Below are 25,151 nucleotides of genomic sequence, written 5' to 3'. Positions count from 1 at the left end.
GGATGTAGATGGAGGTCGAGGAAAAATCTATGATCCTGAAGCTCCAGTCGGGACAGGACGCTCGGACCACATCTTCGGCGGTCTTCGAGAAATCCGCTGTTCCCGCCGCCACTCCAACATTGATGACAGTTACTACTATACGATGCGCTTTTGTGGTATCATGACATGAAAGACCTCTTGACGGTACTCAATACCATGGTATGTTGTGTGTAAGGAGGATGTTCTATCCATACATACCTACCTTAAATACCCGTGCAATATTTCTCGCCCATTCGAAGACATGCTCGAGCCACGCCAGTAATGTAAATTTTTGACAATGCCTCATGTTCATCTGCTGCATTATCGCCTGAGCCTGACGTCGGCAATGACACACTCTTCTTGAATGTCTCGTCTGACTTTGGCCAGAAAGCACGACGGCGTGCGAGACCGAATCACGAAGGTTCGGATGTGGTCTTCAGACATGCATATACGTCGTCTCTACAAGATGACGGCGCTGTAATTGTAAAATGTCCACTCTGGCGCATCACACAGTTACAAGCGATTACTCCGTACGTTCATGAAGTCTAGCCTGCTCGCAGCCTGGACCGATGAAAGTCCATCTGCGTGCCAGCCGGCAAGACAATAGGTCGTGGATGACAGCATGGAATCCCTTCTCTGCCGCGCCAATGGTGTCGAAGTTCGTCTTGGCCATGCTTGATCACAAGCAAGGCAGTCATTGGGGTTTCTGTATGTGCTGGGCATGAGGAAGGGGAAGGGGAAGGGGTATTGGCAATCAAGCGTCATCTCCCGGAGGAGAATCGGCGACACCTTGTGGGGGCAAGCAAATCCATTTGCTCAAGATAACTAGAGCTAGCTAGGGCATGTCCACAGCGGCCGTGGTCCAGCTGATGCCAACGCCTCAACTCCTCCCAATGTCGTCGTGATGAAATGGGCGATTCGCTTAAGCGCGCGGTGCGCGATCTCCGAAGCGGCGAGGTCTCTCGGCGACCTGTTGCTGCTGGACGGCGACGACGTTGACTGGGATGCTGTCGAACTGTGGTGCTGTCAGTGACTGTCTCCTCCGCATCTACTGTATACAAGCCTGCACTTACGCCGAGCGACTTGAGCAGATCCTTGGTCTCCTGGTCCACATCGAGCATGCCGCTCTCGCTGTTCTGGGTGAAGTCGAGAGCAGAAACCTCTGGCACGTATTGATCCTTCCTCTCACGCTCCTCCTCTTGCAGCTTGAAGGAGATACCGCGGACGGGTCCACGCTGAATGCGCTTCATCAAGTGGGTGGTGTAACCGGCGATCTGGCGTACTCGTCAGTCTTTGCTCTTCCTGCATCCCACTCTCTCAACAGGTGATGCGCACCTTGTTCCTCAGACGCTTGCTGGCAATGACGGCGATCTCATCGCAGATGCGCTTGTTGGTCTCGAAGTCGAGGGTCAACTTGGGGTAGTACCGCTCAATGATGACCTTGGCGGACTTCTTGACAGTCTTTGTGCGAACGCGACCCATGTTGGCGGTATTGTGTGGTTGTCGAGGTGGATGGTGGACTGAATTCTTCCCTGGTCAAAGATCAAGAAGTTCGATCATCAAGTTGCAAATGGTGGAATTGTGTGGCCAAGACGGAAGGAGCCGCTGAGATGGTCCGAGCGTCCATTTCAGATTTCCGTCCGGCGGTAGAAAACTCCATCTTTCCCTGTATGTCTTCAACCATTGAACACCGGTTCTCAACGAAAAGCAGGGTTTCCAAACTGCAGTCGTGAATTGGCAGATTGATGGCTGGCGAGGGATCCAATGCTCTTCTCGGACATATCATGACCATTTCCATCCGCGACCCACTGCCCAACACGTCTTTAACCGCCCTGAGCGGCACAGCAGCGCTTATAATCCTCGAGACCTTCCAGCAATGTTGCACTCACAAGCATTCGAGCGGCACAGCTACATAGAGCGTTTCATCTGACACCGGAGGTCACTCGAAGGATTCCCAATGGCAAGCCACATATTCTCCATCACTCTCTCCCGTCCACTCTTTCGCTCGCAGCTTCCTTCCGTGCATCCTGCTCAGTTTCATACAACCATCCATACAACATGCACTTCTTCGCAGCATGTACTTGCTTATGGCTGGTGGCCCCGATGGTTTTCGCCGACTTTGCTCTCGACTCTCCAGCTCTCAATGCTCAACAATTCCCGATTGGACTGCCGCAAGACGGCCCTCTCACTCTCACGCGAACGACGACAAGGACGAGATATGACTTCGAGTACCACACCCTCACCATGACAGAAGAAACTTCGATCCCTGCGCAGACGACAGCCGAGCATGCCAATGAAGCGACAGACCCGGGCACGGCCTCGTGCGGCGAAACGGCGTGTGCAGTGTGCAGGTGGACATCCAGCGAGTGCGAATATGGAACAACAGAATGGTGAGTCGATGTGAAGCCAGATTGAGGCGGGGTTGAGACACTGATGCTGTTGTGGTCAACAGCCATGAATGCGACGCAAAGGCGTACTGCCAGTGTTGACTGGAGACATTGGACCATCGAGAACAGATTGTAGGGCGCAAAGACCCCCAATGGGAGAGAGCTGCTTCACGTTCGAGAACGACTGTCCTTGGTGTCCAGAAGCCGGGTCGCACAGCATTGGACTATCACAGACGTTTGCTTTGGCGAGGATACACGACGAGAGCGTGCCGTTCGAGCACTCTGCTCTGCACGATGTGTATTCATACACACTGAGACTGGGTTCGACAACCCGTCTTTGCTTCCTGAAGCACGGCGACGACCATAGCAACGGCGCTCAGTGCGTCTATTTCGGGCTCGATGTCAAACATGAGCTCATTGCTCCGAACTTCGAGAGAAGCGTCATGACGACTCGGCAACCGGAACACTCGGCAACGCGCTTGAGCCTCATTCTCCACACCACTTCCTGAATCACACCTCCAACTCTATCGAATCATGCTTGAGGTGATTTACCACATCGGGGACTTTGCGCTGTTACGGCGAATTGCGAGATCGTATGCGGGAAGTTGTTGACGTCAAGCTTTGAGCTGTTGTCTTTCAAGCTTCGAGCTTGCTTTACCTTTTGACGCAGGAACGACTCTTCCAAATAAACGACATGGTTCAGTATTGCCCCGGACTCGACTCGCTGGCGGAAATGATGAATCAACCTCGTCGTCGTTTCGTCACTCCCCGCAAGGACCATGCGTGAATAATAGATCGCGGTAAGATACAAGCAGGGCGAGACTCTTGCAATTCTCGCGCGACCTTGTTCTCCTCCCCCCAAGCAAAACAGAAAGATACCGTCTTCCGCTCTCCCCATCATGCGCTCCCCACTCTCCTCAGTGTGCCTCGCAGCGACCGCATCTGCACAATACTCCTCCTCCCTCCTCCCCTCCAACCCAGGCGGCGCCCTCCCCGCCAACGTCCAAGCCCCACCCACCTCGGGCTTCCACAATGCCACCATCCACCCCGCCCGCGGCGGCCTGGCCGTCTGCTCCTCGGGCTTCGTCTCCGTGCAAGCCAGCACAACCAAGAACCTGAAGTTCAACTTCGACCTCCCGACCAACCAATCAGACGTCACCAACACCTTTCTCAAGTTCATCACCCCTGGTTCATCTTTCATGAAAGACATCATGGCGGGCACGCAGTCCGTCAACGGAACATACAACATCGGCGCGACATTGTGTACACCCGCGAACAACACCAAACCGGAACAAGTCCAAATCTTGACGCATGGAGTCGGCTTCGATAGGCAGTACTGGGACTTTGCGCCGGGATATTCGTGGGTGGACATCGCGGCGCAGTATGACCACGCGACGTTCTTTTATGATCGACTGGGAGTGGGACTGTCCGAGCAGGCGGATGCGTTGAATGTCGTGCAAGCACCGCTGGAAGTGGAGATTGCGCATCAACTCGTGCAGAAATTGAAAGCGGGAGAGTTCGGCCTCAACTTTACGAAGATTGTCGGTGTGGGCCATTCGTTTGGGTCGATTGTCACGCAGGCTGTTACGGCGGAGTATCCTACTGATCTCGGTAAGTCATCTCCATCCCCCTCCCCTGCCCCTGGAAGTCCACCCAAACTGATCTTGTATATTCTGTCCCCATTAGACGCCGCCATCCTAACCGGCTTCTCAACAAACTCCTCCTCCCTCCCCATCTTCCTCACAGGCCTAAACCTCGCCCTCGCCCTCCCCGCCTCCCCCTACCGCTTCGCCTCCATCCCCGCCGGCTACCTCGTCTCATCAACCATCATATCGAACCAAATCGCCTTCTTCCGTGCCCCAGGTTTCTCCCCCGCCATCCTCAACCTCGCCGAAGCCACCAAGGGAACCGTCACATTCGGCGAACTCTTCTCGCAAAACGCACCGACGAAACCAGCGGGGGAATTCCAGGGTGCGGTGGCGATTGTCAATGGAGCGGAGGACTTGCCGTTTTGTGGAGGGAATTGTTCGTACCCGACGGATTTACCGCGACAGGCGTTGGAGATGTTGTATCCCGGGGCGAATGTGACGGGGACGTTTTTGGCGGAGGTGGCGGGTCATGGGGTGAATTTGCATTTTTCGGCGGGGGAGGCGTTTCGTTTCGCGCAGGAGTTTTTGGGGAGGAATGTGTGAAGTGATGGAGGAGACTTGTGCGGGTGAGACTGTGGTGATTGTAAGGGCTCTCTCTGTATGTACAGTCGAGGGTAATGTTGTTGAGGGGGTAGGAAGGAATCTTCGTGTTCAGCTATGAGCAACCTGAACGGTTTTCATGTACAATGGACAACTGCAGACGAGGCGTCGAGTCGGGAATTCAGCGGGTGCGAGCATCAAGTCTCGTCGAGTCGGGCTTGCTGGGCCTTTGCTGTAGTCGTGGTATCCGTGATGGTATCCGTGATTTATCTCCAAGGTAATTCTGTATACACGTGGTCGATACACACTCGCTGCCTTCGGAGTCCGCTCCGCTAGCTGTGACGTTGTGAAAGAAGCTCTCTCCACTCGTTGCTTGGCTCTCTCGGCGGAGAGGACAAGGTCCACCTATCGCCTGTTGTATGGCGAGCGACATCTCAGCTTCCTTGCTCCTTGACGGAATGAATGATGGTCTAGAAGAAGAAGACGAAGACGTCCTGCTTTTGCAGTGCCATGTGTCTTACCGCCCTACCGTTCATCGTCGACCTTATCGGTACGTATCCTCTGCTACGTCACAGGCACGAGCACCCCGAACGAGAGCCTCATCGGCCCCTCTTTCACCCCACGTCCCTCTTCCATATCATCCGACACGTCCCGTGATAGCCTGGGAGATCGGCTGGCTCTTTTCGTCACTGCACGACCGTGGGCAAGCTTACACTCTCTGGGGTGAAGACATAAACTTGCTGAACGCCTCTTCTGACACTTGACCGACTTTCTCGTTCCTCCAACCGCCGAACGCTGACTTCATTCCGCCCTTGTGACCGATCCATCGAACAACACATCCAACCAGCTCCACCTCCATCATGGCTGACGACGAGACCAGAAGTATGTCCAGATCCCTCCCTCTGTGCTGTCCACTCAGCGAGGCCATCCACTCGGCACGCGCGCTTCCCTCCCCCCTTTGCCGTCCATTCCCTTGTCCACTACTCTGCCGCTCTCATCCTGCTTTTCGACCCGCTATCCACACCGACCGTGCCACCACCCACTAGCACCCGTTTCCCATGCGAGCACCATGTGAAATGAATGAGAAATCAAGGCACGCTGACGCAACGCAGACGTAGGCCGCCGCACCACGCATCCACCACAAAAACGCCTCCAAACAACTGAACATATACCCATAGACCTCCACCGCTCCGAGCGAAGACTACACCTCTTCTGCGCCTGACCATCAAGGTACGCAAAGATGACTTCTCCCACTTCCACTTCCTCCGACATTCCCGCCGTCCATCCTCCCGCTTCCAATCCGGGTCATGACAACCCCACCGCTGGAATCCCCGAATACGGAGGAGGACTGAGTTCGACGGCGTACATCGAGAGTCCCGTGCAAAATGGTTCTACCACGACGACGAGAACAGACGGCGAAACAGGCATCGTGGCGAGCTTGAAGAACATGCTGGGACTGGGAGGTGCTGCTGCCACCAGCAGTACGGACAACGAGCAGACATCGCTCCCCTCCAACGAGCCAGTCCGCGCGGAAGACAAAGGTCCAGCGGAGGATGCCACCACTGCGACTGCCGTGACTGCTACCGGAGCTGCCACTGCTATTGCTACGGCTGTTGGGACGGGCACATACCTCAACTATCGGGACGGCGAGAAGGATACTGCGGTTTCTCCCGCTGCGAGTAACACTACCACCCTTCCAGACCGTTCCGTGGGTCAATCTCCAGCAACCACCAACTCCGCCTCGACACTGGACGACTCCGCCTCGACACTGGACAACTCCGCCTCGACAGTGGACAACTCCGCCTCGACACTGGACAACTCCGCCTCGACACTGGACAACTCCGCCTCAACACTGGACAACTCCGCCTCGACACTGGACATCTCCGGCCCACCAGCCTCAGCAGCCTCAACACTGGACAACTCTGCCTCAACACCGGACATCTCCGCCCCACCAGCCTCAGCAGCCTCTCACACCGACCCCATAGCACCCACCGCAGACTCCCTCCCCGATCACACCTCCAGCACAACCAACACAGCCACCACCACTTCCACCACCCAAATCCCCTCTTCCCAAGAAGAAACCACCACTAACACCACAGGCCAAAAAGAGCACAAACCCCCCATCGCCGCCTCCTCCGGTCACCCACCCCCATCATCCTCCAACCCCGCCCCCCACGAGGCCGAGCACTCGGAAAAGCACCACGCCGTCGGCGGCCGCACGGGGAATGTCGAGAATGTAGACTCGATCCCCACCGCGGGAGGAGAGAGGTTGGGCGACAAGCATTGGGGCGAGAGTAAGGTTGTGCCGGATGATCCGAAAGCGCAGGGTGCGGGGGTGCAGGATAAGGGGGCGAGTGGTGAGTTGTTTCCCATACGTCATGGTGGATGGAGAGGAGGGAAGGGGAATGCTGACTGTGATGTGGTGGTTTTAGCTGAAGTCAAGGACAACACGGCGAAGAATACGGGTGGCGCGACGAGTGGGCCGCATGGACATGGCTCCGCTGGAGAGGGGAAGGAGGGAGAGCAGAAGGAGAGTTTGATGGATAAGGTCAAGGATAAGTTGCATTCGGGGAAGAAGTAGATGTCCCTGTCCCTTGTGGAGGGTTTACGAGAGGTCGGGCAGTTGAGGAATGAGGGGAGGGAGAGGGGAATGGGGGGAGAAGGGGGCATGGAGAGTTTGGATGTGATATGATATCGACAGCAGAATACGACAGACAGCAGTTTACCCCCAAGACATGTTCAGGCCAAGGAAGAGAAAGTCAATGTGACTACCTCGATGGCATAACGTCAGGCGAGATCTCCGACTGCAATAGCCATGGATTCTCATTAAAATGAGAAGCTTGGGGCAATGAATAAAGTAATCCTTATGCACGCTGGCCGTCCAGGCTCGCTCGTCTCGCTGAACCCACCCCTGCAATGTATACTCAAGTGTGCTAGTTCCCGTCTAAATAGGCTCATTCCTTTTTTTGCGTATTGTGCTCGACTTTGATCGGGATTTTTTGACGCTCGCGCTTCTTCTGCTTCGAGAGTAAGGTCGTTCCATCGCACTTGCACGATAGGAGGATTGTATAGGTAGGAGGATTCGTGTAGGAGGATTGTGTAGGTTAGTGAAAAGCTTTCTTTCGAAAATTGGGCGTCTGTAGGTAAGGATACGAGACATATCACATGTATGGGTCAGTCAGTCACGACGAGCACACTCACCGAAATTGTAGAGAAACGCAGACATGTGGCGACATCCAGGGAACGTGTGTAAAAAGCCCAAAGGACGGCGAGTGAGTTCGCGGCAATATAATCGAAAGTGGGGAAAACCCAAACACGACTGCCGTCCCCCCCCCTCCTGGCCAACGGGAACAATGAGGTAAAATGCCGCGAAACTGCCAGTGGGTTCGGGATTCGCACGACTAACGATACGATACCTTGCTCCTTTCTACTACTACGGTACTTCAACTCCACGCCGCCGCAGCAGCGGCTTTCGCACCGGGATTGGGACTCCTGTTCCCTCTTCCTCCTCCTCCTCCAGCACCACCACCACCACCACCACCTGCTCCACCTCCTCCTCCACCACCAGCACTCCCTACCCCTCCAGATCCAGCACCAGTTCCAAGCAAAGGTGAACCCGCCGCACTCGCAGCAGCAGCACTCACCGCACCCCTAGCTTCCCTCCCCTCCCTCTCCCTCATCACCTCCCTCGCCCTAATCTGTTCCCTCAAATTATTATTCGCCAACCACGCTTCCCTTCCATCTCTCCCCATTCCTGATCCTCCTCCACCACCTCCTCCTCCTCCTCCCGCAGCAGCAGCATGACCTCCTCCAGCAGAAGGAGGGTGGTGGCCACCGACGACTTTCGAGCCCGCGACTTTGGCGAATTCTCGACCTCCCCCACCACCGCTGAGCATGGGACTTTCGTGACCGACGTCGGAGGATTTGTCTTTTTTGGCCCGGCCCCAGAGGGAACGGGAACGAGCGCGGGTTTTCGTCAGTTCGTTCTTTTCCTTTTCCTTTTCCGTTCGGTCGGGGCGATCGGAGGGGTCCAGCATCGGGGAGTCGGTGGTGGAAGTCGTACTCGTCTTCGCCGCGTGCGATTTATCCCCCCTCCTCCTCTCCCCCACCTCCCCTTTCTTCCCCTCACTCGTCTTCGGCCTCTTCCCCTCACCCACCCCCGCCTTTCCCCCCTCCCCCACCTCCTCACCATCCATATACTTCTCCTTATAAATCCAACTGACCCCCACACCCCTCCACCCACCCCTCTCCGCCCGTCTCAAAAATCCCGCCCCTTTCCTCACATCCTTCCGACACCCCACTCCTTCCGTCCAACACCTCCCGGCCTCCGCAAGAGCATCCGCATCACCCCACTCCCCCGCGATTTCATAGCATCGTAAGGCTAATTGTTTATCCTTCGCGCAGCCCCAGCCGTGCATGGAACTATTCCCCAACTCGTAAATCGCGAGCGCGTACTGTGCTTTGCGGTTCTTCCTTTCCGTCGGGTCGAGAGGTGTGCCGTCGCGGGTCGTAGTGGAATCAGGAGCGGAGAGGACGGAGAGGGAAGAACTGTCGATTGCTTTTCGTAACCACTTGACGCCTTCTTCTTGGTTGGCGCGCATGCCCCAGCCGTGGCGGCAGGCGAGGGCGTAGAGCAGCATAGCGGTGGGGAGGCCCGCGTGGGCGGCGAGACGGAGGTGGTAGGTGGATTTCGTGGTGTGGCCTGCGTCGTGGCAGGAGATGCCGATGTCGAGGTGTTCTTCGGGGGTGAGGTTCGCGGAAGGGGATTTTTGGTGGAGGGGTTTGATGGTGCGGTCGGTGGAGGCGGTTTTTACGGAGGGAGTGGAGCGGTGGGTTGCGTTGCGGGGGTCGGCGGAGTGGGAGCGGAGAGCTGATGGGGCGGGGGCGAGGGTTCGTGTTGGTCGGGAGGAGGAGTCGATGCCGTGGGTGGGGAGGTCGACGTCGGATTGTGTGCGATCGTGGCTGTGAGCGTTTGCCTGCTGTGACGATGCGCCGTTTTGTTGCTGCTGCCGTTGTTGCCGACTGTCCCATTCGAATTGCTTTTGAATCCAAGAGTCCCGGAACGCTGTGCTATCCCCTTCCATCGGTCTCTGCTGTCTTGGAAGGGCAGATTTGGCGTAGATATACGAAGGCCCATTCTGCGGTCCAGGGGTGCGGTCTGCACCCGGTGTCTTTCCTCCATTCCACCCTTTATTGCTACCCACATCGTCTCCGGATCCACTCCGCGACAGAGCAGGTTTGCTCGAATGATGTGTAGTACTCGAATGATGCGTACTCGTGCTGGCTCCTGATGGTTGCCGTCTCGGCGTCGCGCGCTGATCAATCGACGGCCGTCCATTCTCGAGTGAAGGCCGTGCGTCTACTGAAGGACGACTGCCATGACTGCTCAGCGGGCGGGAGAAGTTGAAATTCGCATTCGGCCGTCCGAGAGGTCCCATTTGATGTTGCGATCCGGTCATCGAGTACTCGCTCGTCATGGAAGGGCTCCTGTGAACAGGCTGCATCCAGGGTGAAAACGGACTTTGCGGTCGTGACATATTGCTGCTACCTGAGAACTTCCTCGACGAAGAGACAGGTTGCGACCCAGATTGAACATCCTCATCCCCCGAATCCGGCGGAACAGAGCGTATACTCTGAAAACTCCTCGGCGACCGTGGAAAACGCGGAGACTGCGGCGGCGCAAGACCATGTCCTCCTCCTCCTCCTCGATCTGAATTCATCGACCTCTGCGACCTCTGCGAATCATTCGTCCTCGTCCTCGGATGCGAAGAAATCGTCTCCACACTATGCGTCAAACTCGGCAAATTCGGCGACGGCGCCTGCACATTCACCACTTTCTCTCCCGCATTGTCCACATTCTCCGGACTCGCCGCGCGAGGCATATCAAAGTAATCCGCATTCGGCCGCTGACCCTGCTCTTCCTCCGCATCAAAATACGGCGTCGGCAGTTTCGGCCTCATTTGCTCAGGAATCCCACTCGCCCTCGCCAGTAACGGGTAATGGCTCACCGGCCTCTCCTTCTCTTCCAGTCCCTGCTCATGTAATTCACCCCTCTGCTGTCCCGAACCGTCCATCCCATCAGGACTCATGGCGCCCTCTTCCCCGTCTTCCGCCAAGTCACTCATCTTACTCCCCTCACTCAGTCCACGAAAGAAGCCCGGTCGGGAGGACATCTCCTTTGCGACCATGACGGGCGGTAGTCGGGATATCCGCCTTCCCTCAGCATCCTGTTCGAACCGCTTCGCCAGCAGGCGGGATTGCATGGCGAAAGCATCGAGCGGGCTGAGAGCCGGCGGCACCTCGCCCGTGCGGGGGGAGGGGAGGTCCATGTAGAAATGCGGCCGCGGCGGGCGGAAGTCGTCGGCGGTGGAGGGTCTGCTCGGGGAGGTGGGACCCGTGCGACGGGTGGGAGATGTCGTGGAGGAAGAGGGGTGTTGTGATGGATTGGGAGAGGTCGCGGTGGAGGAGGAGGATGCGGCGGCATTGGATCTGGCGGCGAGGAAGGAGGTGTCGTTGAGGTTTAGATTGCCGGGACGGTCGCGCGGACCCATGCTGGCGGTAAAGGAAAGGATTGCCGTCGTCGTTCAATCCGTCAATCCGTCAAATGCGAGGATGCGAGGGGGTTGGGTGGATAAGAGTGGAGTCCGATGCGGCGACGGTTGCAGGGGTGGGATTTGTTGCGATCGTCAATGGAAAATGGTCGGGATGTCTGTTCTCAATGCTAGCGGGATCGGTCGTGGATATCGGCGATGAGAGGTAGATGGGGGTGGTGGTGTCTTGATGCCCGCGATGAGGTGGTGGGCGGCGGAGGGCGATGAGGTTGAGGATATTGGCGACTGCGCCATGAAAGGGAGGTGATGTTCGTGTTGGTGTAGGAAGTTCGTGTTTCGGGATCTCGCAGAAGAGAATGGGGGAGTTCAAGGGTCTTCGTCTTCGGCCGGCACCTCACATGCACCTTGAACGAGAATCCTCCTATTCATCCACTCACACTCGCAGTACATTTCCACACAAGTCCTGTATACCATTCACATTCAACTCCACCTCAAACCTCATCTACATCCACCTCCATACAACCACCTCCGACTGCTCTCCCATGCGAAGAACTAATCCACACTAGGATCTTCCCCGGCACGAGGCGGAGGCAACTCAGGGGCACCCCATCTTCGAGTTCCCGAAACAATCTGGGCCCTGTGGACGCCACCAAACGATCCAGGTCCACTCGTTGACACTTACCGACTCTTGGCTGTGATTACACGAGAAGACTGCCGAACCAGTGGAGTCGTTGGATGGCATTGCCGGATTGTTCCAGAAGGAATGGAGTGCCAACAGAGGTGGATGAGTGGTGCAGTCCTGGGAAGGAAATTTCATGACGAGAGAGCGAGGCACACAATGCAAATAAACTCTTGTCGTTCAACTTGCGATACGCAGACATCATTGGACTGTGGATATAGATGTTTCCATGCTACATTCACCAGAGATTCAAAGTCCGCTCGACAGCATCAGTCGATCACCCTCTACGGCTGATCGACAACAATCTTCGACGTCCCCGCCTCACCCACGACCTCATCCTCTGCATCACCTCCATTGCCCTCCACCGTCTCACCCTCCTTCAACGCCACGAAGCCTTCCTCTGTCAACCTCACCGCTCCCGCCCTCACAAGCGCCTGCGCGAGATCATCCCTCAAATCGTCCAGATCCTCGATACCAATACACAACCGAATGATGTCCTCGGGCAGTGCTCTCGCCTTCCTGGTCGCCGGGTCGATTGAAGCGTGCGACATACGGCAAGGCATGGAGATCAGCGAGTTGACACAGCCAAAAGACACAGAAATGCCAAACAACTTCGTTGACTCCACAATCCGTTCCGACAGCGCGATGGAGCCGGTTTCAAACGACAACACCGCACCCGCACCACGAGCCTGAGACCAGTGCAGCGCATACTGCGGGTGGGACTTCAATCCCGGGAACCGGACTTTGAATCCGTGAGTTTCGAGGTACTCGGCGATAGCCTGAGCATTAGCTTGCTGCTTGTCCATGCGCACGGAGAGGGTCTTGATTCCACGCATGAGCAGGTTGCAGTCACCTGGCGACAAGCCGCAGCCGGTAGAATTGATCATGAAGTAGAATTTGTCGGCGAGAGCGGTGTTGTTGCATGCGATGACGCCGGCCATGATGTCGTGGTGGCCGGAGAGGTATTTCGTTCCGGATTCATAGACGACGTCGGCGCCGAGATCGAGGGGGTTTTGCAAGTAAGGAGAGAGCATGGTGTTGTCGACTGCGACGATGGCGTTCGGGTTGGCGGTGTGAGCAAGGTTCGAGATGGCGGCGATGTCGCAGATTTTGATCAAGGGATTGGTTGGAGATTCGAGAAGGACCATGGCTGTGTTCTTGTTGACCGCTTCGGAGACTGCGTCGAGAGAGGTGGTGTCCACGTGACGCACGACGATGCCGCCGTTGTTCTTGAGGTAGGTGAGGAGACGGTTGGAGCCTCCATAGAGATCGTCTCCGGTGAGAACCTCATCACCCGGCTTGAGCACGCGAGTGATGACATCCAACGCGCCCATACCGGACGTCACAGCCAGACAACGGTTGGCGCTCATAATCTTCGCCAAGTGTCTCTCCAAGTGTGTCCTCGTAGGGTTCCCACTACGAGTGTAATCATACTCTTGCCCCGGACCGCCTTTGAAAGTGGCAGACTGGTAGATGGGAAAGCTGCTCGCATTGTGCTGGTCGTCGGACTCGGTGTAGACCAGTTCCGTGGCGAGGGCGAAGCGACGGCGGCCGTTGGAGGGACTGGAGGGTGCGGGCGAAGGTGGCATCTCGTGACCGTCGAGGTCCAGGTTGAGGTTCTGGAGGCTCTTGCCGATGCCATTGGGGGTTCCTTTGCCTGCCATTGTGGGAGTTGTGAGGAGCAGTTTGAGGACTGACTCCAATGACCTATGTTGTTCTACTTGGGTAGAATGGTGGGCGAGTCCGGCGAGGTGGACGGGCGGGTTGTTGCAGCAAGTGTGGGAAGACTTGCTGTGTATGTGGTGTTGAAGTTGAGAGTAGGTAATTAGAGGGAAGTGGATGTTATGCGGAGGGAGGCGGAGTTGAAGGTCAGTCAATTCGAGTCTCCCGTCGTCTCTCGGCAAAAATCATGTGGAGTCAGTCAGAGGCCCAGCCAGCATATCCCACCCAAGGAAGGAAGAAATGACGCCTTTGACGCCGCCGAGATCGGTGGAAACAATACCAAGCCATCAAATTCAATCAAATATTTGATGGACTTCTACATCCATCTCCGTCTATATCACAAAGACCTCCTTCACCTTCCTGTCCCTTCCCACCATCAACCTCAATTGCTTTCCCTTCTCACCGTCAAAGATGCCCTTCCTCAACTGCTCCGTGTACAGTTCATAGCAGGGATAATCTGTCAATGTCGTGTGTCAGCCTCTAGAACACGAAACATCTCGGCAGTTGGACGAAGACTCACAGCCATTCACAAATTCCACCACCTGCTCTTTGCTCATCCCCGTGCCCTTCTCAGCACGCATAGCAGCCTCCTGTTCTTCTCGCCAGTGATAGACATACATCGGATCTTCCGCGTCACTACGAAAACAATTAGCTCCCACACCACCCCTCTCCCCGACCCATCAACTCACATATGAACAAACGCCCCAAACCTCCCCGTAATCGCCTCATACTCCCCCAACCTCTCATCCACAAACACCACATCCTCCAACCTCAACCGTCCCAACCGACCCCGATACCCTTCCCCCTGCTCCCTCGCAGCCCTCCACTTCCTCTCCACCTCCCCCCTCCCCAACGCTCGAAACCCCACACACCACCCCTCAAACACCACAACCTCCACTTTCCTCTCTCCCTCTCGATTCACGACTTCCCATTCCTCCTCAGGGACTCGATCGCCCGCTCCGTTGAATTTCGATTTGTCGTATTTGGGGATGCGAATGTTGGAGGCGCGGGCGGCGAGGGCGGTGAAGAGGGAAGTGCCGGTGGGGATGTCGTGGGTGGAGGGTACGCCGCGGTGTTGCACCAATGGATTTTTGGGATTGCTGGATGCAAGGGCGACCTGGTCTGAATGTGGGAGGTAGAGGTCGTCGATTGAGAGGACAGCGATGGGAAGGGAGTGAGGTGGGGATGTTAGGGTACGGTGGAGGGTGGAGACCTGTTGTTGGTTTGTGAGTTTGAGTTGGGTCGGTTTTGTGATTTTCGATGTAAGGACGCAATTGACCAAGCTGGAGGTTGTGCAGTGATAGCAGGTGAACAAAAATCTTCAAGGTAGAATCTTTTCCTTTTCTTTTCCAGCAACCCAACATGAAAGAATCACATCTCCACCTACCAACGTCGTCTTCCCAGCTCCCTGAACTCCATTCAAGCCCAAGAAGAATGGGGGTGGAGTCTCGCCTTTCGACTCATGTTCTTCGCGGTGTAGTCTGAGTCGTTCGAGGAGAAAGGGAATGCAGTGTTCGGACTTGTCGTCTATGAAGTCAGGCATGATGAAGCGTGATCATGGGGGTTTTGGTTTCTTTGGCATGTGACAGCTGCGCTATTGTAGTGCGACGAGAGGGTCAGATTGGTGCCTCATTTTTCAGCCGCGAAGAGGGCTGTTGACATGTGAAGGTTGGCGGTCGCTATTCAAGACTCCATTGCCGTGTATCTACACCTTCCGTAATCTTGAGCGAGCTGTCTCTGAAGTTTCCCATATAGACTTCGATATGCCACACAACTAAACCACATCCATCAATCATCAACCATTGCCGTGGCCGCCGTGGAAACCATCGGCAAGTCCCTCTTTCGGCCGGTAGCTGTGTCCATGGATGTACTCGTCTCGTGGATGATGGATCATTCCCCACAATCCGTGGCTTTGGTGGGGAGAATTGCAGCAAAAAGAAGAAGTCCACGGGATCAGCACTCAAGGCCACAAACAGTCCACTGCCGCTGGTGACGTTCGGCGAGCGACGTGAACCTCGGCCTCGGCTCAAGTCTTTGTGTTGGACGCTCACAAGACAACCAGACTTGCAGGGGGATTGAATACACCAGCTGCGTCGACTTTCCTTCTTCCTCCACATCTTACTCCATCTACCTCCTCCTCCTACACATATCATCCTGCCTCTCTTGTCCCTCTGAGTGCAGCGATTCTCCCCTCACACAGAGCACGCATTCCTCTCACATCCACAAACATGGCTGGCGAACAGCTACGATGGGACGGCCAGACCGTCGTCGTGACCGGTGCCGGTGGTGGTCTGGGACGAGCATATGCCATCTTCTTCGGCAGCAGAGGTGCTAATGTCGTCGTCAATGATCTCGGCGGCAGCTTCAAGGGCGATGGCGGTGGCAGCACGACGGTGAGCATGAACCGAGGAGGAGGGATATACACCACACCTCGAGTACTGACTCTTCACGACAATAGATGGCCGAGCAGGTCGTGCAGGAGATCAAGAAGGCCGGTGGAAGCGCTGTTGCCAACTACGACGATGTCGTGAACGGCGACCGCATCATCAAGACTGCTATTGACTCCTTTGGCCGCATCGATGTCGTAAGTTGAGGCACTGCCTATACACTCAGACTGCAGCAGTCGGCTGATACAGCACCTCCCAGCTCATCAACAACGCCGGAATCCTACGAGACATCAGCTTCAAGAACATGAAAGATCAGGATTGGGATTTGATCATGAAGGTGCACGTCGAGGGTGCATACAAATGCGCAAAGGCAGCGTGGCCATACTTCCGCAAGCAAAAGTACGGGCGAGTGATCAGCACGGCATCGGCTGCCGGTCTGTTTGGAAGCTTCGGACAGACCAACTACTCGGCTGCGAAACTAGCGCTGGTCGGTTTCACCGAGACATTGGCCAAGGAGGGTCTCAAATACAACATTCTCTGCAACACGATTGCTCCGATTGCGGCATCGCGGATGACTGCGACAGTCATGCCGAAGGAGGTCTTGGACAACCTCAGGCCGGATTGGGTTGTTCCCATTGTGGCTGTCCTCACCCACAAGTCGAACACGACCGAGACTGGTGGTATCTTCGAGGCAGGAGCTGGTCACGTTGCTAAGCTCCGCTGGGAGCGATCAAAGGGTGCTCTCCTCCGTGCCGACGATACCTTCACGCCAGGTGCTCTTCTCGCAAAGTGGAGCGACATTGAAGACTTCACAGACCCACAGCACCCGACTGGTCCCAACGACTTCATGGAGCTCCTCGAGCGCGCTCAGAAGCTTCCACCAAACCCTAAGGCTCAAGAATTGGACTTCAAGGGCAAGGTCGCAGTGGTGACCGGTGGTGGAGCTGGTCTCGGACGTGCCTACTGCTTGACCTTGGCCAAGTATGGCGCTACGGTCGTTGTGAACGATCTGGCTGACCCACAGCCCGTGGTCGAGGAGATCAAGAAGATGGGCGGCAAGGCTGTTGGTGTCAAGTGCAGTGCCGAGGACGGCGAAAAGGTTGTTGCGGCTGCGATTGACAACTTTGGCCGTATTGATATGTGAGTGACTCGGGAAGACGTTCTTCACGTAATTTACTAACGATTCACTCCTCTCAGCCTGATCAACAACGCCGGAATCCTCCGCGACAAGTCCTTCCACAATATGGAAGACAAGATGTTCAAGCAAGTCATGGACGTCCATCTCCGCGGCACTTACAAGGCCACCAAAGCCGCATGGCCCTACTTCCTCAAGCAGAAATACGGTCGTGTCATCAACACCACCTCCACCTCCGGTATCTACGGTAACTTTGGCCAGGCCAACTACGCCGCAGCCAAGTGTGGCATCCTTGGATTCGGTCGTGCTCTCGCCCGTGAGGGCAAGAAGTACAACATCTTCGTCAACACCATCGCGCCCAATGCCGGTACCGCCATGACCGCCACGATCATGCCCGAGGAGATGGTCCGCGCCTTCAAGCCCGACCACGTCGTCCCAGTCGTGTTGATCATGGCGTCCGACAAGATGCCCGGCGAGCCTACAGGCCGTCTCTTCGAGTCTGGCTCCGGATGGGCTGGTGAGACCAGATGGCAGCGCAGTGGAGGTGCTCAGTTCCCGATTGATGTGGAGCTCACCCCTGAGACCGTCAAGACCGTGTGGGACCAGAAGATTGCCAACTTTGACGACGGCAAGGCTGATCACCCCGATGACCCGAACGCGGGAACTGAGAAGATCATGGCCAACATGTCCAACACCTCCAAGAGCGGTGGTGACTCGTCTTCTTCCGGCGGCGAGACCGACTACAACAAGGCGATTGAGGAGGCGAAGAAGGCCAAGGCGGAAGGCACCGAGTTCACCTACGACGAGCGGGATGTCATCCTCTACAGTGAGTCAATGCCCGACGAGAACACCAACACCCTTCTCCCACTAACACGTCCATCCAGACCTCGGCCTCGGCTCCAAACGCACCGAACTAGACCTCGTCTTCGAAGGCGCCGACAACTTCCACGTCCTCCCCACCTTCGGCGTGATTCCCCAATTCTCCGCCCAAGCCCCCTACTCCCTCTCCGACATTGTCCCAAACTTCTCCATGAACATGCTCCTCCACGGCGAACAATACCTCGAAATCCGCTCCTTCCCCATCCCCACCGAAGCCACCCTCGTCGCCTCCCCGTACCTCGTCGAAGTCACCGACAAAGGCAAAGCCGCTTGCGTCGTCAGTGGTTCCATCACCAAGGACAAGGCGACGGGTAAAGAATTGTTCTACAACGAGTCGACGACCTTCATCCGTGGAAGCGGCGGTTTCGGCGGCGCGAAGAACGGCAAAGACCGCGGCGCCGCGAGCCGAACCCACACGCCCCCGAAACGCAACCCGGATAAAGTCGTCGAAACGCCCACCTCCCCCGACCTGGCGGCCATCTACCGCTTATCAGGTGACCGCAACCCTCTGCACATCGACCCCGAGTTTGCGAAAGTGGGAGGTTTCAACGAACCCATCTTGCACGGACTGTGCTCGTTCGGTATCGCGGGTAAAGCGGTGCTGCAGACTTTCGGCCAGTACAAGAATATCAAGGTGCGATTCGCGGGCACGGTGATTCCCGGGCAGACGTTGCAGACGGAGATGTGGAAGGAGGGGAATTTGGTGGTGTTTCAGGTTAGGGTCAAGGAGACGGGGAAGTTGGCGATTAGTGGGGCGGGGGCGGAGTTGGTTGATGGGGGGAGGGCGAAGTTGTAGAATTTCGAAGATGTGTTTGGCGATTGATGGGAGGATGAATACTTGAAGGATGTGAGTGGAAATGTATGTTTACTCGATTTTTTTTGGACGGGAAATCTATTCAAATGGATATGTCAATCTGATTTGTGAGGTTTGGACCCGGTTGTTCTCTGTTCTTCTCCCTGGAATACGATTTTCTCACGATCGATCACTGATATTCTACAGCATCTTCGCGAACCCGGCGACACCCCGGCATCCTCTCGAAGTGGAGACCTCGCCCTCAGTTGCAATGCCAGGAGAGGCACAGCAGCTTTGGTCATCGACCTCCATCTCGACGGATCGATGGCGCCATTGAGACGAGGCAGATAAAGGATTCGAGAAGTGGCATCTCGCCTCGATGTTGCGTGCTGCCCTGAGACGGTCACTCGCTATTCGGTGGGTTTGGGCGTGTACAGGCTGTGTCGCTCGCTCAGCAGCGGAGGATGGAGGATGGAGGATGGAGGATGGAGAGCTACCCTGGTATATTCATTTGCTTGCGAATGAATAGCAGCTGGGGAGCTTCAAATAGACGACTAGCAGCCGTTCGAGGCAAGAACTCAGGCAAAAGTTCGACGCCTCACGATATTGGGTGGATTCGTAAGGTAGTCTTCTTCTGACAGACTCACTTGACCGACTACATTAGGCATTTTCAGCGTTGTTCTGGACATCACGAACTGGATTCTCGAGGACACCATGGATCGGATGCAGGCCTCCTGTCAGCCGGGACTGGAAAAGCAAGCAGACGAGCAAAACCTTCGACTTCGTGATCGTGGGAGGCGGTATGTACCAATCCCTTCTCTGCCTTTTCCAACCACAACTAAACACCCCCTCCAGGCACAGCCGGCAGCGTCCTCGCCCACCGCCTCTCCCACTCCCTCCCCCACCTCTCCCTCCTCCTCCTCCTCGAAGCCGGCCTGGACCAGCGCTCCGACGACCTCATCTCCCACCCCCGGCTTGAGCGCCAAACTACTCGGCAACCCCATCCTACGACTGGAATTTCTCTCCACCGTCCCTCGGCCAGAACTGTCTGGATGGGAGGTGGTCCACCCGAGAGGGAAAGTCCTGGTCGGCGCTGATTTATCCTTGTCGAGGGGAATTGGATTTATGGGAAGGGTTGGGGAATGAAGGGTGGGGATGGGATGGGGGTTAAGGGGTATTTGACGTCTCGGACGGTTTGTGAAGTGCCTGCTGAAGGGAAGGGGGAAGGGGAATGGGTTGCCGGTTGTGGATCCACCTCATGCGAATGGTGGGAATCATGGGCCGATTCAAGCGAGCTTGCCGCAGGGCGGGAATGTACTGGGTCCGGCGTGGTTGGAAGCGTGTAGGAGTTTAGGGTTGGAGATTTTGAAGGATCCGTTGGAGGGGGAGGTGGTGGGTGGGTATATTTCTACGTGTCATGTTACGGGGACGACGAGGGAGAGGAGTCATGCTGGGGTGGCGTACTTGGGCGAGGAGACGTTGGGACGGGTGAACTTGAAGGTTGTGACGGGTGTGCTGGTCGACAAGATCCAACTCGAAAAAGGGGCGGACGACACCGAAGCCACCGCTACCGGAGTAACATATTGGCAAGACAACAGCCTCCACAACGCCCAAGTCCGCAAAGAAGTCCTCCTCGCCGCCGGCGTCTTCGGCTCGCCCGCTATCCTCGAACGCTCAGGTATCGGCTCTCGCACTCTCCTCAGCAAATACAACATCCCCATCATCCACCCCAACGACCACGTGGGCGAGAACCTGCAAGACCACATCCGCGTCGGCCTCTCCTTCGAAGGGATGCCCGATTATAACCCCGAGAAGAACCCCTTACAGACGACGAAGCTCGCAAACTATACAAAACCCACCGCTCCGGCCCCTGGGCAAACAACACCTGCTCCACCTTCGGCCACTTCCCTCTCCTCCCCTTCCTCACTCACCTCGCTTCAAAACCGCAATCGACCACCATCTCCCTCCAACCTCCGACCCGAGCATGAACAACTCCCTCCGCACCACCCTCCTTTCCCCCACCTCCGCCAGCGCAACAGTCTACCTCTCCCGCAAACCCGCTTCCCTCCACCCTCCACCGAAAAAGCACATCTCAATCTACACCATGCTAGCCCACCCCCTCTCCTCCGGCAACGTGCACATCACCTCCCTTTCCCCTGAAGATCTCCCGAGGATAGATCCGAAATATCACGCCCCCCCCCCTCTCGACGTACACGTCCACGCTCTGCATCTCCGCACAGTTGGTCAGATTATCCACCCCCCGGCTCTCGCACGGTATATCCTCCCTGACGGGCAAGTCTTACCACCAGGGGCCGCAGCGGTTGTGAAGACGTTGGAGGGAGCGAATGAAGTGTGTAGAAGGGCGGCGGGCACGAATTATCATTTTTTGCGGAAGGGGGGGGATGGCGTCGCGGGAGAAGGGAGGGGTGGTGAGTGCGGAGTTGAAAGTGTATGTATGGGACGGGGTGTGTGAGGGACGTGGACGCGAGTGTTTTTCCGGTTGTGGCGAGGGGGATTATTTTGAGTATGGTTTATGCGGTGCCGGAGAAGGGGGCGGATGTCGTCCAGCAGCGCTGGGGAGTAGTTGAAGGGAGATGAGTAAGAGGGAGAGAGAGAGAGGGAGGTAGGATGGCATCTTTACTTGGTACAGGGGATGAGAAGTTAACAGACACATTGAGCTTGAAAGATCGTTTGGACGCGCAAGATAGATAGAATAACGGGAGAATATACATACTACATTCTTCACGACTGCACTCAAACTCACAACTCAAATCCCCCCGTCAAACCCTCCGTGTCGAGCACGTTGCGGCCCACCATTACCCCGAACACGCCCTGTCCCAGGACCCAACTCTGCTTGCCGGAGTCCCAAAGACTCAAGTCCCGTCTCCGCAAGTCGAATGTAAACTCTGCCTTCTCCCCCTTTTGCAACACCTTCTTCTCAAAGCCTCTCAACACTTTCTCCGCCGCACTCCCGGGAATGCTCAGGTACAACTGCGCCACCTCCGCCGCTTCCACCTCGCCGACATTCTCCACCGTGACGCGGATGGTCGTCAGCACGTCGTACAGCGAGTCGAGACCTCCCTCTGGGTGGGGGGAGGAGGAGTTGGTGGGTATATCGCACGGCACGATCGAGCGGTCGACCTCGGGGTGTTGCTCGAGAGAGAGGTTGGAGTAGGTGAAATTGGAGTACGTCAGACCGAAACCGAAGGGGAAGCGGGGTTCGATCTTTTCTTTGAGGAAGTGGCGGTAGTCGATTACCACGCCTTCGTCGAAGTCGGATTGGGCGTATTGTGGGTGTTCGGTGGTGGGGTAAGTGGGGTCGAGGAGAGCGCCGTAGTCGGACTCTTTCTTCGCGACTGTGTAGGGTAAGCGGCCGGAAGGGGATGTCTCACCCCAGAGGATGGAGACGAGAGCGTCGCCGGTGGCTTGGCCGGCGGGATGGGCGTAGATTACCGCTGTGACGTTTTCGTTTTCGATCCAGTTGTCTACGAGGCGGATGCCGGCGTTGTGGATGACGACGACGGTGTTGTTGCATTGTTTCGCGACGTTGGTGACGAGGGTGTCGGAGTAGTCGTCGGATAATTCGTGGCGGTCGGCGGACTCGACGGATTGGGCGTTGATGAGGACGATGCAGGGGCCGCCGGGGTTGAGGACGACGGGGTTTGGGGAGACGAAGTTGGCGAAGGGGATTGTGCCGTGGGAGAGGGCGTAGCGGACGATGGCTTCGTGAGGGGAGATGATTGAGGAGGGAGTGACACCTCCTGAGCCGCCGCCGGAGATGAGGGTTCCGTTGAGGGCGATGGAGGGCATGTAGTCTTGAGGGCCCATGACGCTGGCGGAGAATTGGACAAAGTCGAGGTAGCCGAAAGTGCGGTCGTCGGGAGGGGCGTAGGCTTGGGTGTTGGCGAGGGAGTTGGGCCAGAGATCGGGGTCGTCGGCGGAGGTGTTTAGTCCTGAGATGGCATCGTAGCCGAAGATGGAGATGACGGAGGGGGATCTGAAGGGGAGGGTGTTGTTGACGTTCTTGACGAGGACGTGGCCTTCGATGGCGGCTTCGAGGAGGACTTGGGTGGTGAGCTCACTGGATGGGTCGGTGTCGTTGTTTGCGGCGATGCCTGGGTTGGTGATGTTGGCGAAGCGAGATGTGCTGGCAACGATACGAGTCGCCATGTCGTCGAGGCGGGAGGCATCGACAGAGCCATTGTTCGCTGCTTGCTCGAGCTGACCATTGCCCCACCAGATACCGTACGGCATGACCATGTCTAAACCTGCGTTGGCAGAGGCGACGCCGGTGTGTTGGCCGCCCCAATCGCTGACGACAAAGCCTTGGAACCCGAGCTCCGTCTTCAGCAAGCCGTTCAATAGCTTGCTATTCTGGGAAGCGTACGAGTTGTTCACTCGATTGTACGACGCCATGACAGATCCCACACCAGCTCTGACTGCATCGTAGAACGGCCACAGGTATAGTTCGTGCATCGTTTGGTCGTCAATGTTCGCCGAGACCGAGTTGTTCAGGTTGATGCCCGCCACCGCCAGGTATCCCGCCAGGAATGGGTTTCGTTGCGTTTCCTTGTTGTTGATCAGCTTGATGTGCTTCATACTCACGAATTGGACCTCAATCTCACCTGTTCATTGCCGATGAAGTGCTTCACACAAGCAACCACACTCTCCTGCAGTCCCTCCACCGCCGGACCAACCAGCTGTCCCGCCAGATATGCATCGTTGGTGAATCCTTCCCAATTCCTCCCACCCTTCGCAACCCGTCCCAATGGTCCCACCACCGGCCCCAGCGCAACATTTACGCCCTTTGCACGGTACTCCACGCCCATCTGCTTCGATCTCCAATAAGACAGCGTGCGATTCCAGCTCGCTCCAATGGCGATCTGCGCAGGAAATCCGCTGGTGTGGTTGGTGTTGCCGGCTCGAACTCCAGAGGGTCCATCGTTGAGGCAAACACCTGGAAACCCGAGACGTGGAACTGAGCCGGAGAAACCAGAACAGCCGGCGAAGTCATAGGCCGGAATGGTGAGGTTGACTTTCTCTTCGACGGTCATTTGCGAGACGAGAGAGCGGGCGATTTCGTAGGCGGTGGACCAGTTGGCCGGGCCTGTTCCTTGCGCTGAATGGCGAGTCAGTAACGAGTGAGACAACCTCATAAAAATGCGCTCCGCCACTCACGAGAAGGATACACCGCCGGACTCTGTCCATACGAATAGTACGCCTCCGGATCCGTCAATTTGCGTGGATCGCTCAACGTCTGATTCTTCAGCGTCCCGAGAATCTGATCCTGAGCATCGTTGGCTTTCGCAGCGAGAAGCACAGCGGCGACTCCGACCAGTCCATCAGGAATGAGCTTGAGCGACTTGAGAACCTTTTCAATCGGGTCCGAGGAGATGGTTGCGTTCGTCGCGTCCTGGGCAGAGCTGAGAGTGATGTAGCTGGCAGCCGCCAACCACGGAGCGGCACGCATGGCGACGCTGGAAAATTAGTTCGATTAAGTATGAAAGGAATGAGAGAAAGGTATCAAACGAGTGTGTATGGCATGATTTGTGTCGGTCGTCGCACGAAGAAGAGGAGAGGATGTGAGGCTGAGGGAGGATGTTTGTGGGTCATCCTTCCCTTTGGACTAGCGTGAGGATGGTCCAGATTCTGGCCGACGGTGGACTTGCGTGCATGGCGTGAGATTGCGGACAGGCAACTTCGACCTCCCCCTCGTCTCCGAGCTGGGATTTGTTGTCGAGGTCTCTTGTTGTCCACTCGATATGACGAGGCTGCTTCGATTTTGACGAAAAGCTTGATGGATTCTGCAGCCATGATGCTGGACGGCGTAGGCGAGGCAAGGCAGCTTGAAGAGGATGCAATTTCGATTGGCATGGATTGTCCCGGCATCGTGAGCATTTTCCTATCCATGTCGAAATTGGATGTCAGCATCTGGAAGAACATGTTCCCGTCAAATGTCTCGACAAGGGTGGCGTGGAAAACACGTGCAGCTTGACGAAGTTACCCCTGTCAATTTTCTCCATGGGGTTTGGCCGAATCCGGACAGTGCATCCACTTTCTATTTCCATCCTGCTTCTTCATGCATGGAATTCCGTTCGACGTCGCTTCTCCGACCCATGAACCGCCAGCTATTGGTAGTCGATAGCTTGGAGGTACGCACAAGTCGGCCATTGCATTGCAATGCGCACAATTGGAAGGAAAAGCAACAGGGCATTTCACGAGGCGGCAATGAGGCAAAGAGACCGGGCTTCTGCCGCATCATGAAATCGTCTGCTATTGCATGTCAACTTTTGTTTGCACTCCGCCTACTATTATACAATCCATAATACATCCGCCTTGTCTCGGAATGAGCCCCAACCCCACGGACCATCCCATGCAAGTCGTCTCGCCGTTCATACTCGTACAATGCCT

At 56.3% G+C, this 25,151-nt stretch overlaps 9 protein-coding genes across 9 annotated transcripts; 5 read left to right on the top strand and 4 right to left on the bottom strand.

Annotated features, from left to right (window-relative positions):
• Positions 1 to 590: 590 nt before the first annotated feature.
• On the bottom strand, positions 591 to 1,544 carry MYCGRDRAFT_104624 (40S ribosomal protein S17; the record flags this gene model as incomplete). Its single annotated transcript, XM_003852268.1, has 3 exons — positions 591 to 1,033; positions 1,092 to 1,292; positions 1,354 to 1,544. The coding sequence occupies 3 exons, from the start codon at positions 1,498 to 1,500 to the stop codon at positions 941 to 943; spliced, it is 441 nt and encodes a 146-aa protein (XP_003852316.1).
• Positions 1,545 to 2,076: 532 nt separating this feature from the next.
• On the top strand, positions 2,077 to 2,507 carry MYCGRDRAFT_93442 (uncharacterized protein; the record flags this gene model as incomplete). The annotated part of the gene is made up of 2 exons (XM_003852449.1): positions 2,077 to 2,408; positions 2,471 to 2,507. 2 exons carry the CDS (start codon positions 2,077 to 2,079, stop codon positions 2,505 to 2,507), a joined length of 369 nt encoding a protein of 122 aa, XP_003852497.1.
• A 797-nt stretch (positions 2,508 to 3,304) lies between these two features.
• Positions 3,305 to 4,597, top strand: MYCGRDRAFT_42471 (uncharacterized protein; the record flags this gene model as incomplete). Its single annotated transcript, XM_003852450.1, has 2 exons — positions 3,305 to 4,016; positions 4,092 to 4,597. 2 exons carry the CDS (start codon positions 3,305 to 3,307, stop codon positions 4,595 to 4,597), a joined length of 1,218 nt encoding a protein of 405 aa, XP_003852498.1.
• A 1,237-nt stretch (positions 4,598 to 5,834) lies between these two features.
• Positions 5,835 to 7,175, top strand: MYCGRDRAFT_93440 (Ca2+-modulated channel polycystin; the record flags this gene model as incomplete). The annotated part of the gene is made up of 2 exons (XM_003852451.1): positions 5,835 to 6,951; positions 7,027 to 7,175. 2 exons carry the CDS (start codon positions 5,835 to 5,837, stop codon positions 7,173 to 7,175), a joined length of 1,266 nt encoding a protein of 421 aa, XP_003852499.1.
• Positions 7,176 to 8,787: 1,612 nt separating this feature from the next.
• On the bottom strand, positions 8,788 to 9,414 carry MYCGRDRAFT_16031 (uncharacterized protein; the record flags this gene model as incomplete). Its single annotated transcript, XM_003852267.1, has 1 exon — positions 8,788 to 9,414. A coding segment is annotated over one exon (627 nt), but the record flags the coding sequence as incomplete, so codon positions are not given.
• Positions 9,415 to 12,108: 2,694 nt separating this feature from the next.
• MYCGRDRAFT_109629 (uncharacterized protein) lies at positions 12,109 to 15,089 on the bottom strand (the record flags this gene model as incomplete). Its single annotated transcript, XM_003852266.1, has 5 exons — positions 12,109 to 13,718; positions 13,950 to 14,003; positions 14,067 to 14,182; positions 14,236 to 14,759; positions 14,934 to 15,089. The coding sequence occupies 5 exons, from the start codon at positions 15,087 to 15,089 to the stop codon at positions 12,109 to 12,111; spliced, it is 2,460 nt and encodes an 819-aa protein (XP_003852314.1).
• Positions 15,090 to 15,676: 587 nt separating this feature from the next.
• Positions 15,677 to 18,743, top strand: MYCGRDRAFT_72489 (peroxisomal hydratase-dehydrogenase-epimerase; the record flags this gene model as incomplete). The annotated part of the gene is made up of 5 exons (XM_003852452.1): positions 15,677 to 15,939; positions 16,005 to 16,130; positions 16,193 to 17,073; positions 17,131 to 17,894; positions 17,953 to 18,743. The coding sequence occupies 5 exons, from the start codon at positions 15,775 to 15,777 to the stop codon at positions 18,741 to 18,743; spliced, it is 2,727 nt and encodes a 908-aa protein (XP_003852500.1).
• Positions 18,744 to 19,119: 376 nt separating this feature from the next.
• On the top strand, positions 19,120 to 20,900 carry MYCGRDRAFT_93436 (uncharacterized protein; the record flags this gene model as incomplete). Its single annotated transcript, XM_003852453.1, has 4 exons — positions 19,120 to 19,241; positions 19,470 to 19,540; positions 19,596 to 19,786; positions 19,956 to 20,900. 4 exons carry the CDS (start codon positions 19,120 to 19,122, stop codon positions 20,898 to 20,900), a joined length of 1,329 nt encoding a protein of 442 aa, XP_003852501.1.
• Positions 20,901 to 21,500: 600 nt separating this feature from the next.
• MgBGL11 (putative beta-glucosidase) lies at positions 21,501 to 24,210 on the bottom strand (the record flags this gene model as incomplete). Its single annotated transcript, XM_003852265.1, has 3 exons — positions 21,501 to 23,309; positions 23,366 to 23,859; positions 23,919 to 24,210. 3 exons carry the CDS (start codon positions 24,208 to 24,210, stop codon positions 21,501 to 21,503), a joined length of 2,595 nt encoding a protein of 864 aa, XP_003852313.1.
• Positions 24,211 to 25,151: the final 941 nt, after the last annotated feature.

The sequence above is a fragment of the Zymoseptoria tritici genome, chromosome 5 (genome assembly GCF_000219625.1).
Source record: "Zymoseptoria tritici IPO323 chromosome 5, whole genome shotgun sequence".
In the NCBI taxonomy this organism is placed as follows: Eukaryota; Fungi; Ascomycota; class Dothideomycetes; order Mycosphaerellales; family Mycosphaerellaceae; genus Zymoseptoria; species Zymoseptoria tritici.
The sequence above is the reverse complement of the archived record's forward strand: the minus strand, read 5'-3'. Positions and strand labels throughout refer to the sequence as shown.